Source organism: Panthera tigris, chromosome D1 (assembly GCF_018350195.1).
Source record: "Panthera tigris isolate Pti1 chromosome D1, P.tigris_Pti1_mat1.1, whole genome shotgun sequence".
Lineage (NCBI taxonomy): Eukaryota > Metazoa > Chordata > Mammalia > Carnivora > Felidae > Panthera > Panthera tigris.
In genome coordinates, this window is record NC_056669.1 from 109,706,938 (window position 1) to 109,730,201 (window position 23,264).

Consider the following 23,264-nt stretch of genomic DNA (forward strand, 5'->3'; position numbering starts at 1 on the left):
CTCTCCGGTCCCGGCCGCCTGCACCCACTGACCCCTCGACCTCCTTCAGCGCCTGCACGTGGTGGGTGCCCAGTGAGTGTTCAACGAGTGAAGGGACTGGGAGATTCCCGAGGTGGGGGCGCCAGCGTGGCCTGAGTTCTAATCCCAGGTCCGCCCTATTCCCTATTGGCAGTTTGGCGCTGATCGGGTGATTGTTCCTTTTGCACCTCTCTGTTCCTTGCCTGTAAAATGGGAAGGAGGGGGAGCCCCTGCCTCATGTGGTTGTTAGAAGGAATGAATGAGCGAATAGTTACAAAGAGCTTAGGACGGAACCTGGCACACGGCCAGAGTGTGAGAGGAGGAAGAGTACTGTATGTGCAGAAAAATTTTTTTAGGGCCACCTGGGTGGTTGGGTCGGTGGAGCCCTGGACTTTGGACCATGGATTTTGGCTCTGGTCATGATCTCACTCTGCTGACATCGAGCCCTGCCTCCAGCTCTGCACTGAGCATGGAGCCTGCTTAAGATTCCCTCCCTCTCTCTGCCCCTCTCCCCTGCTTGCACGTGCTCTCTCTCTAAAATGAAAGAAACTGGGGGCGCCTGGGTGGCTCGGTCGGTTAAGCTTCCGACTCTTGGTTTCTGCTCGGGTCGTGATCTCACTGTGTGTTGAGGTCCAGTCCTGCATCGGGCCCTGTGCAGACAAGCAAGGAGCCTGCCTCAAATTCTCTCCCTCTTCTCTCTCTGCCCCTCCCTGCCTCTCTCTCTCTCTCTCAAAATAAATAAATAAACACAAGAAAGAAAGAAAGAAAGAAAGAAAGAAAGAAAGAAAGAAAAAGAAAGAAAGAAAGAAAAAGAAATTAAAAACTTTTTTTAAGGTTTATTTAGAGAGAGAGAGAGAGAGTGCACCTGTCTGGGAGGGGCAGAGAGAGAGGGAGACAGGCTCTGAAGCAGGCTCCAGGCTCGGTGCTGACCGCCCCACGCAGGGCGCGAACCCACGAGCCGCGAGATCATGACCTGAGCCGAAGTCGGACGCTTAACCGACTGAGCCACCCAGGCGCCCCGTGGAGCATTCCCACTTGGGCTTCACCAGTTCCAGCTCTGTGTGTAGAGCTCCCCACCAGGACCCTCCCTGGCTACAATTGTGCGACTCCTTCCCACCCTCCGTTCGCGGCCTTGGCACTGTGTGCCCTCCAGCCTTCGCCTCCCCCCATCCCCAGGTGGATCCCGCCGCTCACCGAACACGCCCGGCCCTCGCGACAGAGGCACCGCGAGTACGCCCGCCATCCAGGCGCATCTTGGGCACACACTGCCCGGTCCCCCGCCCCTCTGCGGCGGGCAAGGACCACGTGACTCCTTAAGTAGGCCACTTCTCCTGGGAGAGCCTCTCTGCCCTCCTATTCCCCTTGTCTCCGACCAGCAGCGAAGGATCCAAGAGAAGCAGCTGGGGCCGCGACATGACCGCCAAGGCGCCCCGGGGCCCTGAATCACCACGCGGAATTCTCCCTGCCCACGTGAGCGAACCAAGACAGGAACAACAGTCGAACATGGCCCTCGAGGGCCATGAAGGTTAAATACCTAGTACACCTGCCCGGGACTCTTCCCTTCCGTGGGAACCCAGGGAGCTGGCCGCAAGGGGAAGCCAACAGCATCGCAGGAAGGAAGGATCTGGATCCCAGGGCCGAAGAGAGGCCTGGCCGGCAACATGGGCGAGGAGTTTGCTTGAGCCAGACGCAGAGCTTCGCGGTCCACAGCTGCTGCCCTTGGGGGACTGTCCTCATGGCACCTGGCTTCCCCTTCCTTTGCCCTGTCCACCTGGCAAACCCCCATGCCAGGTGAACCCAACCTGCCCTTCTCAACTGCCACCGGAAAGCTGAATGTTCCTGAAGAACACCCTATAACTGGTTCAACTGGTTTTACCTTCAATTGGTGCCCTGAGCCAGTGGGGTCCTTACTCTGTCCTACTGCCTGTTCCGGGAGGTTGGTCTTTCTCAGCCCAGGTGACCCACTTTACCATCGTAAATGCTTCTAAGGGTACAGCTCAGGACTGTTCACGTAAGTTCTTCAAGCTATTGTGAATCAAACTGTTAGGAATATTGGTGCACAAATACCTGTTCAAATCCGCACTTTTTTTTTTTGTAATGTTTTATTTATTTTTGAGACAGAGGCAGAGTGTGAGAGGGGAGGGGCAGAGACAGAGGGAGACACAGAATCCGGAGCAGGCTCCAGGCTCTGAGCTGTGAGCACAGAGCCAAACGTGGGGCTCGAACTCATGAACCATGAGATCATGACCTGAGCCGAAGTCGGTGGCTCAACCGCTGAGCCACCCAGGCGCCCCTCCTTTTCAATCTTAAAAAGGAATAAAATTCTGATTTTTCCACGGTGGCTGCCCAACACTTACTGTTCTCTGTTCCATTTTTTATAATAAGCTTCCAAAGGGTGTGAAATGCTATCTGCCTAAGGATTAGTGATGTTGAGCAACTTTCTATGTGCTCACTGGCCATTCGCATATCTATTAAAGCTTTTCATAGAAATAAACACCTAGACAAAACACACACAGTACCCTGTTTTCTTCCTCCAGTACCTTCTCCCCAATTTCCTTCTTCAGTGCTGTGGGTGATGAGATTCTCCCCCTTTTACTGACCACCTTTTCTCACCTTGGGGTGTCCCTCTGAGCCCTTCGCTCACACCTCTTAGGATCAGGAGGTTGGGGGGGGGGCAGTTTGCTTCTGTTGTACTTCCTTGGCCCCTCCCATCTTTTCTTCTTCTGGGGAGCTCAAGCCGCATCCCCAGGACTGAACTCTGATCCCCATGTTCTGAAAGCCCTGGCCGGTCTCAGAAGCTGCCAACGGACTGCTTCCCCCCAGCGGCTGCTGCATCAGCTTGGGGACCATTGTTTCTGCCCTTGGGGGACCCTGGTAACCACAACACTTTCTTCTAGCAAGCCAGGTGAGGGTTTTGCCCAGAATTGATGGTCTCTGGCCAACCTCCTCCCCTCTTTTTTCTCCAGCTGGCACCTGATTCTTCCCCGGCCTCCTGCTTTGTTGGGAGGGGACGCAGCCACCCCTTCCTCCTCCCTACCCTTGTCTCTGCTCACCTCTCCATTGCTTCCCTTCCCCAAGGGAAGAAATTCCAATCCTACAAAGGACAAAGCTTTTTTTCTTAATTAAAAAAATTTTAATGCTTTTTTTTTTGAGAGAGAGACAGAGAGAAAGAGAGAGCACGAGCAGGGGACAAGCAGAGAGAGAGGGAGACACAACCTGAAGTAGGCTCCAGGCTGTGAGCTGTCAGCCCAGAGCCTGATGCGGGGCTCGAACTCACGAACTGCAAGATCATGACCTGAGCCAAAGTCAGACGCTTAACCGACTGAGCCACCCAGGAGCCCCCTCTCTTTTAATTTCAAATGGATTTTTTTCAGGGCGCCCGGGTGGCTTAGTCGGTTAAGTGTCCGACTTGTGATTTTGGCTCAGGTCATGATCTCGCGGTTCATGAGTTCCAGCCCCACATAGGGTTCAGCGCTGAGAGCCCCAAGCTTGCTTGGGATTCATTCTCTCTCTCTCTTTCTCTCCACCCCTTCTCTGCTTGTGCGTGCGCTCTCTCTGTCTCTCTCTCTCTCTCAATAAATAAGTAAGCTTTAAGAAAAAATTAAAATGGATTTCTTCTTGATCACAAAAAGGAATAGGTGTTTACTGCAGAAAACGTGGGAAATACTAAACGAAAAAAAGAAAAATCCTACCAGGCAAAGGTCAACGTGGCCAGTGGGGGTTTGCTTAATATCTTTCCAATCTCTCTGAGTCTATGACTTTTGAATAGTTTTGTACTTAAGGACCAGGGAATCGCACTCCTGGATACAGGTCCGAACTTGACAGAAATGAGCGTTTACGTCCACCGACAGACACGCGTGAACGACGCCCCGCAGCACTTCTCGTACTAGGCCCCAAAGAGGAAAGAAGTCAGATGCCCCGGAGAAGCAGAATGTACAGACGGGTTGTGGTATATCTCACAACCGAGTACCACCACGGTGACAAGGAGCACACGCCACGCTACGAAGGAATCTCACGGACGTTAACGTGGAGCGCAGGAAGGTAGACAAAAGGGGACACGCCGACCCCCAAGAACTACATCCCCCAGAATCCCCTGCATCAGGGCTCCGGGTAGTTTCTGCTGATCACAGGCATTTGCTCGAGGTCTGGGAGGCCACAGGGAAACAATGGTGGTGGCGTAGGCTTTCCCAGATGTGACACTTGGCCAGTGATTTCTGGGGGGGGTGGGGGGCGGGGGGTGTGTCTTCCCGCGGCTCACCCCCTGGTGGCGCGGGGTCCCGCAATTCCTGCGTTTCCTGATTTCCAATCACCCTGGGTCAGCGGACATGCCTGCCCTTGGCTCTCCCGGCTCTTCCAGGGGCAAAGCCCCCACGTGCCTGGGTTCGATCCCTCTCTGTGTTCCTGGCCGAGCCTGGCTTGAGACGGCCCCGTTAGAGAGATCTTAAAGGACGTAGTTGGGGTCTCTGCCTTTTGAACAGAAAAACTGGGGTTTTTAAGCCAGTTCTGTGGGTCTGGGTCTCCTCTTCCTCTGGGTCCTTGTTTAGAAAACAGAGTGAGGTCTACGCGCAGTCGTGTGGGAGAGAAAGCAAGATCACGCGCAGAGGATCCGAGCCCCAGTGCCTACACTTGAGGTGACAACAGACAATCGGCTGTTACGATTATTTATCATCCTTCCCACTTAACAGATGGGAAAAGCGAGGCCTGAAGAAGTGGTGCCATTTGCCACAGACCACACAGCCAGAAGGTGGCGGGGCGTGTGTCCAAACCCAGGAGTGTGAGCCCCCCTCCTCCCCGACTCCTGTTTCTTTTTTTATTCCTTGAAGATTTGTTGCTGTTGATTCTTGAGAGAGAGAGAGACAGACAGGCAGACGGAGAGAGCAAGCAGGGGAGAGGTAGAGAGAGAGGGAGACACAGAATCGGAAGCAGGCTCCAGGCTCCGAGCTGTCCGCACAGAGCCCGATGCGGGGCTCGAACCCACGAACCGTGAGATCATGTCCCGAGCCGAAGTTGGACGCTTAACCGACTGCGTCGCCCAGGCGCCCCAGTGACTCCTGTTTCTTTAGCTGTGCCTCAGGGCTTACAGTACCCAGCAAGCCTGGAGTAGCTCTGTGTCCCAAGGACGGTGCAGCAGGATGAAGGGAGGAGGGCCGCCAGTCCGCCTCGCCTCTCTCCTGAGGCTGTCAACTGGGGCCGAGGACGGCCGTGGCCCAGGCCTGTCACCTTGTCTCACCCGGGGCCCTGCTAGTCTGTGTGCTTTTTACAAGGCAGGGGCCAAAGCCTGCTGTCGACAGAAGCTCAGAGAAGGGCAGTGCGTGGCCTGGGTCACGGAGCAAATCAGGGGCCAGGCTGGCCTCTGGCCTGACCTCCGGGCTCCCAATCCGTCACCGGGCCGGGCTCACCCAGCACCGCGGATGGTGCTGACGGCCCGGAGGATGTGACCAAGCCGCGGGCTGAGGTGTCCGGACTTGCCAGTGCTGTTCCAGGCCTCCCTCCTCCCTCCACGGTCTCCCTCCTGGTGGCAAGAATGTGGGCGTCCCACCGATGTTGCAACTCCAGGGGAGAGAGCGTTCCTCTTGCCTCCGGGTCCCGGCTAAAGTCCCAAAGTTGCATTTCATTGACTCAGCTTGGCCACGGATCCATTCCTAGACCGGTGGCCGTGCCCCGGGGGCCAGGGGCACACACTCTGGCTGGCCAGCCCTGGGCTCAGGCTGAGGTGGCTGGGAGGCGGGTCTACCCTGAGCCACGGGGACTGAGAACCGGGAGGTGACCTTTTCCGAAGAAGGGGGTCGGTGTCCAGGATGTAGATGCAGGCGATGACCACAACCGGGGGCCCGGGGGCCCGAGCCTGTTGCCGGCCCCAGCCCTGCTGGCAGCGACTGGACTCTCTTCTCCGTCTGCTTGGGCCCAGGAGGAGGCAGTAGGAATGGGCTGCAGGAACAGGTCCAGGAAGTGACGGAGGATGGAGCGTTCTTTGGGGAAGGGGAGTATTGGGTGTCCCCGCTCCCCACAGACGGAGCGCTGGCCTCCGTCTCTGGGGCCTCCCCCGGCTGCTGATGAGGGGCGGTGCCACGGAAGTGCGGGTGAGGCCTTGGCCTCGGGGTAGACAAGGCCCTTCCCCACCTCCACACCCGAAACCACGCTCCACGGACGCTGCCTCCGAGAAGCCTTCCCTGCTGTGCCCATCACCCGCTCAGGAGGCCTGCCCTGTGTCCCCTGGGCTGCCCTCATCAGAGCTCCAGCTGAAGTGTGTGTGTCTCCCTCTCAGAGGGTGGACAAACTGAGGGCAGGAAGGCGGGGATTCCCTGGTGGCCGGGGCGTGCCCAGGGTAGATCTTGGCACAGAGCGGCTGTTCAGCAAACATCCCACGAATGAAGGAAGGAAGGAAGGAAGGAAGGGATTGCAGGAAGGCCCTGCAGACAGCCCCGGGGAGCCCGCGCCTCGGTCCATGGGTGGCCAAAGCCGGGGAGGGAGAGAGTCCAATCCTTTGCGGCTCCCGATGGCCGGAGTCCAAGTTCGAGTTCGACCCGTCTTGACCCTCTCAACCCCGCCGGCACGGAGGCCTCTGAAAGCCACGGGGCCAGTAACACGCTGCCACGCCTCTGCCGTCTGTTTGTCTGACCCAGTGCCCGGAAGGCTGCCTGGCACGGAGATTTGCTCACACCCTGGCTCCTCCCCAGGGCAGCCCAGCTCTGCCTCCTGTCTGCCCGAGGGCCCGATGCCAGCCTGGCCGTCCCACCGCATCCTCACTGCGCCCACTACCCACGGGGCACTGGGCGGCGGAGGGAGCAGCTTCAGGATTGGGTGGCACCGGACCCAAGCCTTACCTGGGTGGGTAGGCTGGCGGGTGCGGGGGGGACTGCTCCCAGGGCCCCTCATCTCCAACCGGGCACCCTGCGACCTCAGCCCCTCTCGTTCCTTCTCGAGGCGCCCTGTTCTCTCTCATGCCCCCAGCCTCGGTCCCTGTCAGAACATACCTTCCCCTCTCGCCTGCAGGGAAGGCGGTCAGCCTAGAGGGGACAGGTAGCCCTGCCCCTGCCCAGCCAGCGCACACCCCGGGGCCCTTCGCAGGGCCCGTCTCCCTCTCTGTATTTCCTGGCTGCACAGACGGGCCCGATCTTTGGGGCTGCGGGGAAACGCCCAGAAGCGGCAGCGTCTGGGCTCACAGGGGGCCGGAGGGCCGGCCAGAGGACAGCGCGTTCCCCTCTTGGCCGGTCCACCGCGCTCCCCTGGCGTGAAGGCTGTGGCGGCAGCAGGTGCCTGTACCCACGTCCCCCGTGGCCATCAGCCCCCCCCGTCTCCGACCTTGGGCCACGTCCCCGGGCCCCCAACATGGAGCAAGTTTCCTGCTCCCCACTTCTGGCCCTTTCTCCGCTGGGAGCCACCGGGCAGGATGCAGCGGTCCCGGGGGCCCGGGCAGGGCACAGCCGTCTTGCCCAGCATGGCCTCCTGGGCTCCCCACTTTACTGGGAGGAGGAGAGGCCGGCCCAGGGGCCCCCGTGGCCGGTGGCGACCCGAGGCTTTGGCTTTTCTGGGCGACCCGAACCCGGCCCCGTGACCGAAGGGGACGCGAGAGGCTGGAGTGATTCCAGGGTCTCTGTCTCCAGGGAGGAAGCCCCTTCCCCGTCGGCCTGCGGGGGACCCCCGGGGCTAGAGGGATCAGGGCTGAGCAGACAGATCAGGCTGAGAGTGGGGCATCTGAGAGGATTCAGGAGGTGACATCAGCCGGGTGGAGAAGTGGCTGCTCAGGTAAGGGTGGGGCAGAGAGAGGGTCCAGGAGGAGGGAACAGCAAAGGCCTCCTACCCCAAGCGAGCGCCAGGCTCCTGACCAGCCTCACACACACCACCCCCCCCCCCACCCCACCCTGTGCTACCAGGGCCCGCCAGGGGCCCCGGGGACTAGCCCAGTGTGGCGGAGTCCCGGGCACTCTGTGCCCCTGGTGATAGATATTACCCCACTCTGAGCCTCAGGCTCGTCCTCCCTCCCAGGAATGGCAGTGAGGATCCCAGCCCGCCAGCCTTCAGTGTCCCCAAAGATCCAAGAGAGACGCTCGGGGTCTTCGCCTGGCCCTCTGCAGGGCCAGAAGGGACTCGTGTCACTGGGGGGCAAAGGGCAGACAGGCCGTGGCCTCCTCGCAAGGGTCTCACCAGCCCTGCTCCCTGCTGCGGCTCCAGGGGCTGGGGCAAGCTGAACATTGAACTCTCGGGTGAGTGATTCCACAGCTAAACAAACACGTGTTAGCCCGTGTCAACAGCAGCCAGGCCGACTTTTTTTTTTTTTTTTTTTTTTTTGAAATCACAAGCAATTCAAAGCGACTATCGCTGAGGCTTCTGTTAAAAATTTTGCCATGAGTGGGGGCGCCCGGGTGGCTCAGTCAGTTAAGCTCCGACCTCGGCTCAGGTTCACGGGTTCGAGCCCCACGTCGGGCTCTGTGCCGACAGCTCAGAGCCTGGAGCCTGCTTCGGATTCTGTGTCTCCCTCTCTCTCTACCCCTCCCCCGCGCGTGCTCTGTCTCTCTCTCTCTCTCTCTCTCAAAAATAAATAAACGTCAAAAAAAGAGTTTTTTTCCCATGGGGCATTTGGCTGGCTCGGTTGGAGAAGCACGCAACTCTTGATCACAAACGGGGTCGTGAATTCGAGCCCCACGCGGGGTGTAGAGATTACTGAAATCAATACAACTGAAGTTATTTCGCTCCACAGTGTGGAGCCTGCTTGGGATTCTCTCTCTGCCCTCCCGTGTTCTCTCTCTCTTTCTCAATAAGTAAAATAAACTTAAAAAAAAAACTTTAAAAGAGAGCTCTTCCAGCAAAACTGCCCCAGTCTTAAGATTAAGCAATATTACACTCTTAAAATTTTCTTTTAACGTTTATTTATTATTTTTGAGACAGAGAGAGACAGAGCATGAACGGGGGAGGGGCAGAGAGAGAAGGAGACGCAGAATCGGAAGCAGGCTCCAAGCCATCAGCCCAGAGCCCGACGCGGGGCTCGAACTCACGGACCGCGGGATCGTGCCCTGAGCTGAAGTCGGACGCCCCACCGACTGAGCCCCCCAGGCGCCCCAATATTACACTCTTAAAATGAACTTCAGAATCTTCTGCACAGACAAAAAATATCGCTTCCATCTGCGCTTTTCTTGGACTAAAAGCGCATGCAGAAAACTCTACTTTAAAAACGAACGCTGTAACACGGTCAGGTAGCTGCTTTATCTGCTCTTTTTTAGCCAAGACGGGAGAACGGATGAGTGTCGTGCGTGCATTACGTCCAGCCACACCTGAGAACGGAACTGGTGAACGTGGCAGGTTCAGGGCAAAGGACTGAAGGAGACGCCTTTGGTACGAGCGAAGGGGGCCTCTCGAAGGCGGTGGCTGTGATCCGATGGCCGTGGATGTTCTAGATCCATTGGATGAATCCTAGGCAGCAGGCACGCTCCCCAACACCTTGCACCGGCGTCCCCGGCCCCCCGCTTTCCTCGTTTCTGCTCCCGTGGCTTCGACCAGTAGTTGCTGACCACCCGCCGTGTGCCACACCCGCACCCAGGCATCCTCTTCCTGCTTGACTTGATCCTCAGTGAGGCTGGCGTGACGATCAAGGCCGTTTTACAGACGGGAAGTCAAGTCAGGAGGTGGCCTGACCGGAGCCCTTGGTCCTAACCCGGGTGACTCCCTGTCTCCCTGTCTTTCCCGCCCCGGCTCCTCAGGCGGCCCCCCCGCCCCTTAAAACCTTCTGGACTGGCCGTGCCGAACTTTTCACCATCCTTCCCGGAGAACATCCTGTCCTTCCCTGTCTCCAGGACGCCAAAGCTCTGCTGCCTGTCTGCCCCTGGGGCTCAGGAAGCGGCTCCTCTGGATCCTTCTTAATCTCACCTCCTCTGTGCGTCTCGGCACATCTATCACACTTGGTGCTATTTGTGTATTTGTGTATTTGTGCGGGCAAGAGCTGGGCGGAGTCGCTCCTGCAGCCCCCGGGCCTTTTGAGGGCCCTGCACCTCTTGGCTGAAGTTGAGAAGGTTGTCCAGGGAGCAGGTAAACCCAGAAGAGGGATGGGGATGGGGCAGGGAGGCCCGGCTTGGCCCACAGAGGCATCGGCCGGAGGGAGAGCTGGAATCGTGGCCGCGGAGACCAGTTCCGGTGGCCCAGAGTTTCCAGGCTGGAATGGAGATGCTTGTGACTAAGGCTGTTTGGGCGGATGTTAACTGGGGAGGGCAAAGGTCAGAGGCCAAGAGGAGGCCCACCGGGCGGCACTAACTTGACTTGGGGACCGGGCCCCAGGGGAGGGCTCACGGCACTCTCTCTTACCCCTCGGCAGCCCCAAAGTTAGCGGCAGGGTTACCCCCCATTTGACCAGTGTTTCGTCCACGCTCACGTAGCTGGGGGACAGCAGCAAGACCGTCAGCCCTCTGCCAGCCGTGACCCGGGCTGAGCATTTCCCGGGGCGGCTCCGGGCCGCCTGGAGGCTGGTCAGGCCATCCTCCGCTCCCCCGCTTACCCCCAGGAGAAAAATGTGGTTTGACTGGCAAGAGGAGGAAATAAGCGTCCTTCTATTTGCTTTGCAGGAGAGTGACCCTGGGAGGGACCGTCTCCAACCTGCCGGCGTCCGGGGGAGAAGCTAACAGCCGCCCAACCAGCAGGTGCAAGGAAATCAGAGCACGTATCCGCTCCGGGAGGTTAACTACGCAAGACCGCGTGAACGTCCCCCTCCGTGTGACTGTAGCTTCCAAAGTGTGTCCCCTGAGCAAACAAGTGCCTGAGGATCCCCACCTCTGTCTTACGAGATGACACAGGTAGCCTCCCGGGCACATGCGGTTCCTCCTGTGTGCCTGGGTCGCGTTTGTGGAAAGTCACTGTTGAGAGAGAGCCAGCAGCTCGCCAAGCTGGAGGAAACCTCGGATTTCTTCTTTGCTGTCTTGAGGCAACCTCGTGCTGGACTCTTCCGGATAAAGACGAGTCCACACCCGTCCGGGCCCAGCAAACACATGGGGCACCTCGTATCCCTTGCAAGCCCCCGGAGTCTATTTGACTAATGGGGTGAGGTCACCGGGCTTATCTGCATGATAACCTTTGGACAAAGTTCTCCTGGCCCCACGTCGCTGCATGGAAGGGAGGGTGCAAAGCAGTGACTGCTATGTGTCATCCACGGGACTTTTTAGGAGACAGAGCTTTCTAGAATTAACCTGGTGAAGGCGGGGCCTTGTGACCGAGGCTGGCCCCCGTGACCCTCGGCTCTGTGACTCTCTCCAGGCATGGCTCCCAGTACAGCCAGGACCTCGGGAGCTGGATCTGGGGCTGAAACACAATCTCGGAGCATTTACTCACCTCACCACGAGACTCAGCGAGGTGCCCCCACCCCCGAGTAGGGTATCTCCCCGGGTTTGTCCCCTACGGGCTGTTTCTGTCTGGGGCTGTTGCTTGGTCTTAGCACTCACAGTGAAGGCCGTCTGCTGCCATCTTGGATGACCTCAGGTCTGTCCAGAATCTTGTTCTCCCAGAACCAGGCCACTTTCCACCCCCAGGTGCCATCAGGGACCTTGTCATCAATTAAATTTTCCTTTTTTTTAAATATTTATTTTTGAGAGAGAGAGAGAGAGAGAGAGAGACAGACAGACAGAGTGCGAGCAGGGGAGGGGCAGAGAGAGGGAGACGCAGAATCGGAAGCAGGCTCCAGGCTCCGAGCTGTCAGCACAGAGCCCGACGCGGGGCTCGAACTCACGGACCGCGAGATCATGACCTGAGCTGAAGTCGGACGCTCAACCGACTGAGCCACCCAGGCGCCCCGTTTTCTGGGGGGGGACCCCGTCATCATTTCAATGCAACCCTTCCCAAGTTCTGAGAGTCAATTCTGACCTCAACCTCCTGTCCTCTCTACGTGCTTGTCTGACTCCTGCTGGACTGTTCTCTGACCACAGGAGCACCTCCAGGCCAGGGGTCCACTCAGGCCGTGGACACATCTCCTGTTCCCTCACACTCTCTCCTGCCCACCCGAGCCCTATCCTTCTGCCTTCTGCGACCCCCACCTGGCTGAGAGCCTCGCACCCGGGCTGAGAAGTGCTGCCATTGGCCTTGGTTCCGGTGGGTACCTGGGACATCGACTGGCACCTAGAAGGTGACTGGTGAAGATTTCCAGAACGAATTTTATCAGGTTTCTACAGTCAGCCCGCTTTTCCTTTCTCGATATCGACTCTCCTTCGCGCTCCTTAAGCTTTGGGGACTCTCACCTCCTCCTCGTTCCCAGGTGACCTCGCCTCCTGTTTGCGGACAAAATGGAAAACCTCGTGCCGGAGCTGCCACCCCCCCCCCCCTCCACTTGTCACCGAGGAAGACGGACCCGGACGAAGACCAGACTCTGAATAACTTTACCCCTTCCCCTTTGGGAGCCCGTCCCCTCCGGAAGCTTCTCGCCTCACCACGTGGCCTTCGTTAATGAGGAGAATCGCCTCCTCGCCACCCCCCATGCCAGCTGCCACCCTTCCCTCCCTCACAGCCAGACTCCCGTCTCCCCCCCCCCGCAGTCCGGCTACTCCGGGAAGTGCCCGCTCTCTCCCGGGTCAGGAGGAGGGCCCGGGGGTGGTCTGCCCACCTCCCCTGGGTCACCTCGCCGGCTCCCGGGGCTTTAGTGACACCCGTCACACACACACGCGGAGGCCTGTCACCCCCGCCTCCCCACCCCCGGCACTACTACAAACGTTAAAGAAACGTCACCTCACTGCCGTCCCTCCGGATGGTGCCGCTCAGGGTCTCAGACCGGGCGCCCGTGTGCGCGTTGCCCGCCAGCCTTCTGGTGTGTGAGCAGACCCAGCGGGGCGGGTTGCCCCCAAGAGGCGGAAGTCAGGATGTACTGAACTCAGCAGAAAGACTCACAAATCTGACGAGGACCTGGTAACGGTCACTCGCCTTTTAAAGACCGTTGGCCCGAGGCCAGGGACCGTCTGCCGTCCTCCAGGCTGGAAACTTTCCAGCCGTTTCCATGAACGTTCACTTACATCCCTGGGAGGCACAGACGGTAAGAGGGGGCGGGGGCGGCCCTGGTGGGAACCCCCTTCCCAATCCTGCCCGCCCACCCGCCCTGAGAGTCGAAATCCGCTCCCCCCCCCCCCCGCCCCCCGGGCCGGGCCTCACCCCTAGCGGGTGCAAGCTGTGCCCGCACCCCCACAACACCGGTGAGGGAGAAGCCGGAGGCCCTGTCACCCTCCCTCGCAGGCCAGGGCCACGCTTACCACACCCCCGAGGGTGCAGAACTCCACTCGGCCCTGCGGCCGGCACAGCGGGGCGCACGCCAGTGACAGGGCTGGCATTCGAGGAACAGAAATCACGCCAGGGCCCCGGGCAGAGTGCTGCACGCCGGCTGGCCGCTGGGCAGGGGAAGGGACCCGTTTCAGAGACGAAAGCTGAGAGCGGACCCCAGGCCCGAGCACCCGCCCCGCCTGCCTGGCTCGCGCCGGCACCCGCAGACTCGCGGGCACTAGAGAGAGGTCGGGGCCACGCGGACGCCGCCTGGCTGCGCCGGCTCCGGCTCCCGGACTCGAGCCAGTGGGTCCCGCGTCCTCCTTCGACCAGGTTTTGCTACAGTAACTGGGAGAAGGGACCCAGGCCAGCTCTGCATGCCAGTCTTGTCCGGTTCAGCGAGGGGAGCGAGCGGGTCCTCGGGAGCCGAGTCTTGGCTGGAGGGCCGTGTGGTCTGAAAGGAGCCTCCCCGCCGAGATAAGGAGCCCTTTCCCCTCGTTGTTATTATTATTGTTATTGTTATCTGTTCCGAGGGAGAGAGAGCCCGCGACTGGGAGAGGGGGAGAGAGAGAGGGAGACAGAGAATCCCAAGCAGGCTCCCGCACGGCCAGCGCAGAGCCCGACGCGGGGCTCGGACCCACAAACGGCAAGGTCACGGGCTGGGCGCAAACCAAGAGTCGGACGCCCCACGGACGTGGCCTCCCAGGCGCCCCTCCCCTCATCTTTTACACTGAGGGGGCGTCAGAAGCAAACGGAGACCAGGGCTCAGAAAGACGCCACGCTGGCCGACGCTGAAAAGCCCGACCGTCTTTGCGTTTACAAATTCTACTTTACGTGGAAACCTTCCGGAGAAAGTCGGCCCTCGGACCTTCTCCGTTCAGATACAGCGAACACCGGCCACATTGTTTTAATTTCCGAATTTATTAAAATGATTAACCTCAATACTGCAAGTGCATGTACAAAATATTTGTAAAAAATGTCTTTAATGAAACGTTAAAGAACTTACCTCAAATGCTGAAAAAGTCCTTTTTTTTTCAATTCTTTCAGTACAAGGAATACATTGTATCTCAAAAGTATTACAACTCAGCAAAACAATTTAAGACAGTAATTTGAAAAACGATCGAAAATTGAAAACTTTACATGTATTTTTCTGATCGCTTCCTGATTCTTACACAACGCCAGAATCTGTTACGAATCATTGCATAAGCTCGAGCTAAAAGCCGTATTGGACGCAGCCCTCTTCCAAGCGGTCACCGGCGCGCGGCCCTGGCCAGGCCCCACAGTGAAGCTCTGAGCAGAGCCAGAGCGGCCCCGAGGCCCCGAACTTTAGAAACGGAAATGGGGCCTCCCCGGAGGGTGGCGGCCGCCACCGCTCAGACCCACGGGGAGGTGGGCCTCAGAAGACGAGGCCGCCGTCAAGTTAAAGCAGACATAAATAAGTTACTAGAACGAAGCTGGAAAGTGGAGAAAGGCGGGAAACGGGGGACCTCGGGACTTCTTCCTTAAGATGGAAATTCCTGAAATGGCCGTTGCTGGTCTTTCCAGAGGAGGTTTGGAGACTTAGTCTCCGAACCTCTTCGCAACGCTCCAAACTAAGGCGGGAGTGGCGGAGGCGGCCCACCGCTCTCTGGGACTTTCCAGACGCAGGGTCCGCGCCCGGCCGTCCTTACTGGCGCGGGCCGCACGCCTCTCCTACGAGGGACAGCGCGAGGCCGGGACGTGGTCCCTAACGCGCTCCGCGTGCCTGGGGACAGGCCTCGGGGGGCCGCCCCGCGGGGCGAGGTGAAGGACGACACGCGGTGCAGAGGGGGTGTGAGCGCGTGCAAGTGTGCACACGCGTCCGCGGGATACCTGAGGGGCTAACGTGCACACGACAGACGGGAACGAGACGATGTAAGACCACCAAGTAAGTCCTTAAAGAACGTGAGGAGAAACCACATTCTAAGTTTCAAACGCTTTTATGAGTATTATTAATTTCTGCTTGGAACCCGTTAGCAGTCGTTTTCAGGAACTCAAATGACGTCCCCAGAACCTGGAGGCTGGTAGGAATCCACCAGAAACAACAGTAAGCATTGAGGTTTTTCTCCACTGGACTTTTCGTTACGGGCAGATTCCTTTTAATATTTTAAGACGTGGGCTACTTTTCTACAGACGCTACACAAATCCCCTAAATTGATTTTACTTCGGAACACGGTATTATCTGAAAATACATGTACACATTTCCCAGAAATAAAGAGACCCCCTGGCGTGAAACACCCGCTACAGACGCGTATTCCCAAATGCTTTGTCCGATAGTCTGTAGAATAATCCACAGAAACGAAAGGTTGGTTTTGAACATAAAGTAGGAATCAAAAATTTGCTCATTAAGTTACTTAAAATTAATTTCTCTTCTCAAAGTGCTTCAAAAAAAACCCAACAAATTAAATCTGACTCCTCTTTCTGTTTAACTGATAACAGAGTCAAAAAAAAATCTTTGATATTTTCATACATAAACTAACATAAGCTGAGAACGCTCACTGATGCAGTGCTTAAAACTATATATTTTATACTTTCCTATTTTATTGGCATGAATATTTCTAAACTTAAAAACCTTCCTGGTAAGTTCTTTTAATTTCTTACGACAAAAATTTCTCACAACACACAAATATTTACAACATATACATGGTTTTCGGTTCTTTACATTGAATTTTCAGAGACAAACGTTTTTATAGGTTTTACCACAGAACAAAAGCTGTGACTCATGTTTTTATTTCATAAACTATTATAAGTTAAAGTGAATAGAGTTTTTAATATTCCTTGTAGCATTTTACAAGTGCAACAGAAATCTTGAAGACCCAAATTAAGAGAGCTGTAGTTCATTAGATAAATGTTGCTCGTTGTCATCACATTGTTCACAGCAAAGTTTTGAAAAAATAAGCACCAATCATTCTTGCAAAGAACAATTTTATCTAAAAGGATTGAAAAGTGTTAAATACAAGGTCTTTAATTTACATGTCAAGCAATAAATACGCCGTATCGAAACCCAGCCCGCACACTGCCTACCCTCGTCCATACGCCGTACTGAAAAGTGAGCTGTACTTTTTAGGTTTCTTTTTTCCCTTGTTTTTTACAGAAGCCAATTCGACTCCCAACCGATGGTCTGCTATTTTAACCAAGGCCACAAACAGCACATCTGGGCCCACAAACAGTGTGAAACTGACAAAACTCCAAGGGGGAAACATCTAGCAAATAAATCAGAAAGCCAAAGATCATTGCTGGTGATATTAGCATATACTAGAAAACCTTAATATGCTGCTACTATGATTTGTTTTAAATTATTGTTTAGTCATATATTAAAGAGCCACTCGATGCTCTTGGTTAGAAAAAAAAAAAAAAAAAAAAGAAAAGAAAAGAAAGAAAGAAAGAAAGAAGAGAACCGTGTAGCCACATTATTGTTTTCAACGTCCCGTGTGGAAAGTTGCTATCACTGTACAATTTTGCTTGAGCCTTTATTTTACAACAGGGCTTTTACCTCTAACTCGGAATTGCACGTACGAAGGCTGTTTAAAAAGTACAATAAAAATGTGCACAAATCGGACCTCGGCGGAGTCAGTATGCTGTACACTTTCTACAGTACGAGGCCGAGAAGAGAGAAGGGGAAGTGCTGCCTCCACGAGGTCTCAGGTGAGCAGAAACCGACTGGAATTGTTGCTGATTCCTCTCAAGCAGGCTTCCCGGGCCAAGGGAAGACCGAGACCGAGAGCTTACGCGTTGAGCCTCAAAGACTGATCTTCTCTCCTCCGGGAGGAAATGTCGATGTCTATGGAGTCCTTCCCGACGATGAGCCGCAGGCGCTTGGCGGGAGGGAGGGGAATGAAGTCGTCCTCCTCGTAGTCCTCGTCCTCCTCTTCGCCCTCCGAGGAGGAGGGCTCGTCCGTGCTCTCGTCGTCGTACTGACTGTAGTCGTCCACCTCCATGCGGGACTCGAGCAGGGACAGCGGGTCGCTGCAGCACACCCCGTTCTCGCGGAGCCCCTCCGCGTACGACCCCCGACCTTCCTCGTCCCGCTTCAGCTGGATCTTTAGTTTTGTGGAACTGCCGCCTGATCCTGAGTTGAACCCGTTATTGAGCTTTGCTACATAGAGATTGTTGTCGTTTTCGTGGTCTTTACTCAACTTGATGCTGATCTTCGAAGAATTCACTCCGTCGTTCTCTTGGTCGTTCGTCTTGCTGCTGCTGTCGTGCCGCCTGCGGAGAGTCAATTTGGGAATCCCGGAGTTATTTTCCAGGATCAACTGTGCGTCATACCGTGTGATTCGCCTCTTCTTTTTACTTTTCGCAGTTCTGAAGCCGTCTTTCGTCTTGAAGCTCTCGGACGTCACAAGGGAAGCGTCGCCGGGCGAGGGAGCCCAGTCCGGGTAGGTCCCGGCCGTGGCCTCCGGGCCACCGCCCTCGCCCTGCTCCCGGTGGGACCCCAGCACCTCCGGCGCCACGCTGGCTTCCCCAGGGGAACCCTGGCCCGGAGCCGACTCCTCGGCTTTCGCCGACTGTTTCACAAGTTTCCCCTGTCGGGATTTCTTCTTGGACGCGCCGCTGTCGCTCCTCTGACACCTGGCCTCCCCCTTCTGTGCGCTTCCGGGGCCCAGATCTTCCTCCCGCGGCGCGGGCGCTGGCTGCTCCTGGCTGTCCGGGCCCGGTTCGGTCAAGCTGCTTTTGTAGCCGTCCGCCGCGTCCGCTTCCGGCTTGATGTCGGAAGCCTCCCTGGGATTCGCCCTCGTCCTCGCCGACCGCCGGGTGGGGTACGTGCCGGGGGCGCTGTCCCCGGGCGACGGGGCGCCTCGCCCTGCGCTCGCTCTGTGCTCCCTGGCCGCGTGTCTGGTTAAGCACCCGCCAGCTGCTGTGGCTTGGACTGGTCCCTCTGGCTCCTTATCTTTTTTAATGGGTAAGTTTTTATACAGAACTACTTTGGGCTCTTTAAGTACTAAGTTTCCCATCTCGAGTTTTCTTGAAGCACTCTTTTGCTCCAGCCGTTTGCAATGATTTCTTAATTTTATCTTTGAAAGTAAAGGCTTTGCAGGCTTTTTCAGTTTCTTTGGTACCCTGGAATTATTTACATGAGTTAGCTTAGATGAGGTAGAGTTGGAAGAAGCTGGAATTCTTGACATAGATTGCCTTGTTAACGTTCTGCTCTGGCCGTTCTTTTTCACACCAACTGAAGATTTTCGGTTAGGAGCTGCAAGTTTAAAAAAAAAAAAAAAAAAAAGGATGAAAAGCAGGCTTGGTAACGCAGGAGCGCTCAACACAACAATGCCCGACCCTGTCAGCTACGAAACGTTAGGCTTACACCGGCACGTGCCAGACGGTCGCGTTCGCTCTCTGCCAGGCACACGGGCACCCCCTCTCTGCTCCCCTTTTACTCCCCGACTGCGGCCTCCGATTCATGGAGCATCTCTGCATTTCGCACAGCAAGGACCGGGATTTCACTCTGAGCTTGTCCACAATCTATCGTGATGCCTGTCCCAGCTAAGTACTTCTTCTCCAGAGTTTGAAGTAAGCTTAGAGAAAGAGCGGTTTTTCTTTCACAAATTCTTAACACCCTCATTCAAAACAGGTTTCTGAAATCCATTCCTCAGGAACTCAAAGCAAGCAGACCACTTGCTTTGTGACAGGGAATACAGAACGGAAATAGATTCCTAATGAGCTCTAACAGACACATCCTATCACAATGGTTTCAAACAAGCAGGAGAGACCCTAAGCAGCACATATTGTGATTCCCGGCCGACACTGGCCCACAAAGAACTGCACCGCGCGTTCTCCCTGCAACTCCGTGAGGACCAGCAGGCTTCCGAGGGCTGAAGAACTCACTCGGCCCCGTCCCTCCAGGGACCGCCCGCCGCCAACGATCAAACTCGGGAGGAAAGCAGCACGCTGCTAGCGAGGCTCTCGGGACCGAGGGAGAGCCGATCCAACGTTCTCCAGACAAGGACACAAAGGCTGCGACGACCCTACTGGGAACGGCCACCCGCGGACCAACGGGAGAGTCGACCAGATTGTCAAAAGGCTTATGTGTGACTCGAGTTTCAGCTGCCCCCAGAGTTTCTTTCCGACCTTGCCACGGACCTCTGCTCATCTTTGTTCTTCTCTCCATTTACAGTTTGGATCTGTGTGTGCAGTGTTTTACACGAGTCAATTTCTCAGTTATTTGGTGCCCCCACCCCCCCCCACCTGAAAGCCTCTCCCCCCCTAACTACACTTTTCAGTCACTCACTACGGAGCCTGAGATGACCCAACTAACGATCCCCACTTCTCACCAGAGAACAGGGAGAGAGTAAAAACGACTGTGGGTAAACCCAGCACGCTGCCTCACGCTGCCGCCCACTACATGCCCAAGGGTTGCCAGGGCGACTGTCCTTCCTTCCACATGGCTGCACAAGTCACCATTAGTCTCTACGGAGACAGAAGAGCAAGGATGCATCACGAGCCATTTCCAAAAATATCAAACCACCGAGAACAGAAGGCTCTGTACTCGGGCCGGGTGTCTCATGAACCGCTCTGGGGCACCCAAACCAGCCGAGTTCCCAGGGAGGAGATCCTCTGGCGAGAACGAGAATGTGCTCATCCACGTGGGCCACCACCAAGGCAGCCACTCGGTTTTAGACTTGGTAGGAGGAGTGGTTTGGATGCCGTCCAGTCGGAGAACAACTGAGGTGCATGAACTGGAATTATGCAAGCAGCCAGAAGTTGTTTTTTTAAGCAGAAGGATACGCAGGGCATTCTTTTGTTAAAGGATTTCTTTTACAAGACTTCCCACAAGGTAGACCGAGCAGACGTGCCTGTGGATGTAAAGGCGTGGGAGCGTCCGCCACCTGGCCGTCTCCGACGTGCCTCGAGTCCTCTGCTCGGCCCACGACTCCTCGAGGGCCATCCTATGACCAAGCTTAGCTGTTCTCGCCTGATTTTCCCTTTTTCTGGCCTGTTCTCACTCTGCACCGCAACAAGCCCTTCACGGTGCAAACGTGCACACCGCATGCTTGGCGGCAGTCCCCCGCAGTCTGGGTCCAGCCTGTCCCTCAGGAGAGGCAGCCTCGGTCGGCCTTGGAAAACCTGCTTGTGAAATCCAGCGAACACTTTTCAGCCCTTTCCCCCTCTGCTGTCTCCGCAGAATGTGACACTGCTCACCGTTTTTCTTCCCGAAAACTCCCGTCCCGTTGGCTGCCCCCAACAGCACTCTCTCCTGGCCTTGCATCTGCCCCTTCAACCGCGCCCCTCAGGCCTCTGCTGTCCTAGACCCTCTGGAAACTCCCCGCATTCGCCGGGTGGTAAGCACCCCCGCCCCACGGCTCTTACCACCGATGCCCTGGCAGCTCCCGAACCACTTTCTCTAGACTCTCTCCTAGATTACGGTTCCGGATCACCAAATACCCACTGGCATCCAGATCTTTCCGTGAGGATGGGCTCCTCACAGTCAACATGCCCAAACTGAACTCACCATCAAGCTTCGCGGCTGCTTCCCCTTCTAAATTCTCCATCCCGCTCAGGTCACCACCACCATCCACCCAGCTGCTGAAGCAGACACCGGGAGGTCCTCCTGGACTTCTGCTTTCCCTTGCTCACCCCATCAGCTGCCACATCCCTCCTGCGGAGCCCACTCTTGCCGCGGCCCCCGAGCCATCTACCGCCCTCTGCTCACGACCCCTTGCCTGAGGTGTGGGGGCGGTCTCCTACCTTTTCTCATCTCTCCCACTGCTTTCCGGACATTCCAGTCTCCACCGTGTGGCCAGAGTGGCCTTCCTAGTATGACACGTCACTTCTGGGCTTTAAACTCATCAGTGACCTAATGCCCCAAGAATAAGTCCAAAATTTTAAACAACGGTCAGATCCCTCCTTCCCGCCTTCTACTCCAGCCGTGATGCACTTGGCTTACTGGAGTCCTGCAGTCACCCCTGGATCTCCACTGATGAACTCCCTCTGCTCTGAACCTGCTTCGCTTGGCCAACCGCTCGTGCCCTTTAAGACTCAGCTTGGGAAAGGCTTTGCTCAGGGGGCCTTTCCTGACTTTCTGTAGATGGCAGGTCAACCTTGCCGTGTATTTTCAGAGCACCTGAGAGTCTCCTGACTCTGGCTCTCATCTTAATCCACTAGAGGTGTCTCATTTTATGATGATTCTGAATCCACCCCTGCTTCCAACAGATTCTCTGCTTAGCTGGTGGCGGTGAGCCACCCGACGGAGAGCGCTTTATCGTTTTTGTGTTCTCCACGGCACAAAATGGACCGTATGTGAGGCTACGTGTCACTTCAACACAGAGATCTCACGTCCACGTTCATGTATGTGTCGGCCTGGTCTTTTGTTTTAAAAGCAGCATCTCATCAAAAGCCAAGCCAGAAGGGATGCTCACCAGGGCAAAGGGCAGAAAAGACACAGACAAGCTGGGCACGGGCGCCAAGGGCTCTTCCCTCTCCCGAGCGGGTCCACCCTGTCGTCGGGGGCTCTCGAGGATGAGAGTGGCGCAGGCGGGACGGATCGTCGGTACAACGCAGGCCAACGGGAGCCCGTCCGGAGGGCTCGGACCGGCGGGCGTGAGCTACACCCCCTGCAGCTGCCCCGCTCTCAGCGCCACGGGGGACTCTCTTGCCTGGAGGCGGGGACAAATCCCACATGCGGAAACCTAAGACAGTAATTTCAGGTGGAGACACACTTTCTCAGCAATTACTACATACCGGGTGCTGTGCAAAGTGGCCAAATTAGCGTGACCTCAACCCTCATACACATTCTCTGCAGTAATGCCACCGCACTTACGTGAACAGCACACAGGGACAAGCGTGCACGAGACCGTCCACCTGGGAAGTGGAGGACACGGGATCCGGACTAAGGCCTGTGGCTCCGGACCCGCCGTTATCGGTGCGGCCTTGAGGCGCACCACAGAGTCACGGTGCCAGCCCCGACTCCCGGGGAGCGGTCGTCACAGCCATTCCGGGGGGGGGTCCTCCAAATCGTAAGGCAGCCCTGCGTGGGCGTCAACAATTACAGCCAGACACAAGAACGGCAAGATGACATCAGAGCCTTCCGCGCGCTCGGGCCGTGCCCTGTACTGGAAAAGCCCCCGAGACGAGCGCTACCAGCGTGAACCGAGGGCCATCCGCTGCCTGGCATCTTCAGCACTTGAAGATCCAGAAAACCCTCGGTGAGACTTTAAAGGCTTCCGTTCCGGTTTGTCAGGCAACTTCCAACCTCACACGACCGACAGACTGGCACGGCTGCCCGGAACAGGGTGTCGGAAGGGCCTCCGAAGGAGCCCACAGGCTTAGCAGCAAAGAGCGTTCAGACCAGCAGCGATGTCCGTGCCAGCCGAGTTAGAGCGGGGCCCGGCCCACCATCTCTAGGACAGGTGCTCCGGAGTTAGGATAAGCTTATGGCACTGGCCTCGTCTTCTGGGCCTCACCCCAACTCGTGACAGGACTCACATCCCCTTTCACAGCACTGACTATGGGGGCGGGGGGGGGGGTGGCCTAGCCACGGAGGCACGAGAGGCCTAAAAAACCAGAATCTTCTAACAATGGCGTTATCATTCAGGCTTGTGGACCGAATTTTTGTGAAAGTGGACGTTGCTGTTTCCTGTCTCCAGACGCTAAAGCCAACAGTCAACTCGTGGCTCTCGAGACACCTTTCAAAAGAGAGTGCACAGAAGATTGTAATTTTTCTCCCGACTAGGCAGAAATGCTTCTTTAAAAAGACTACACAAGCTGTTCCAAGCAAGCAGTTCCGTGCCCCCTTTCTCAGCAGACTGCAGGGAAGACTGGCAGCCGCACACGGAGAGGGCCCCCTGGGTCCACACGCGGCAATTACACCCGCCTCCTCTGGGAGAGGCTCGGGCAGCTCGGGCTTTGCCGCCGGCTGGCATTTCAGAAAGTCTTTCTTTCGGGGGGGGGGGGGGGGGGATGATGGTCGAGACACAAACACCAAAAGAAATACCATCTGAGAGAATACCTGGGGGGGCTTGCAGGAATACTGCTGTGAATGTATCCTCGTGTGGGGTGGCCTCAGGGGTGACCGG

General features: G+C 56.5%; 1 protein-coding gene across 7 annotated transcripts in view; it reads right to left on the reverse strand.

Moving 5' to 3' along the window:
* Positions 1 to 16,594: 16,594 nt before the first annotated feature.
* The window catches only part of KMT5B (lysine methyltransferase 5B), a 55,318-nt gene continuing 48,648 nt past the window's right edge, over positions 16,595 to 23,264 (reverse strand). For all 7 annotated transcript variants that reach the window (XM_042959526.1, XM_042959523.1, XM_042959527.1 and 4 more), the window contains one exon: positions 16,595 to 18,445. In XM_042959526.1, the coding sequence (XP_042815460.1) occupies positions 16,977 to 18,445 (1,469 nt within the window). In that variant the 3' untranslated portion in view covers positions 16,595 to 16,976. The remainder of the gene's footprint in view (positions 18,446 to 23,264) is intronic.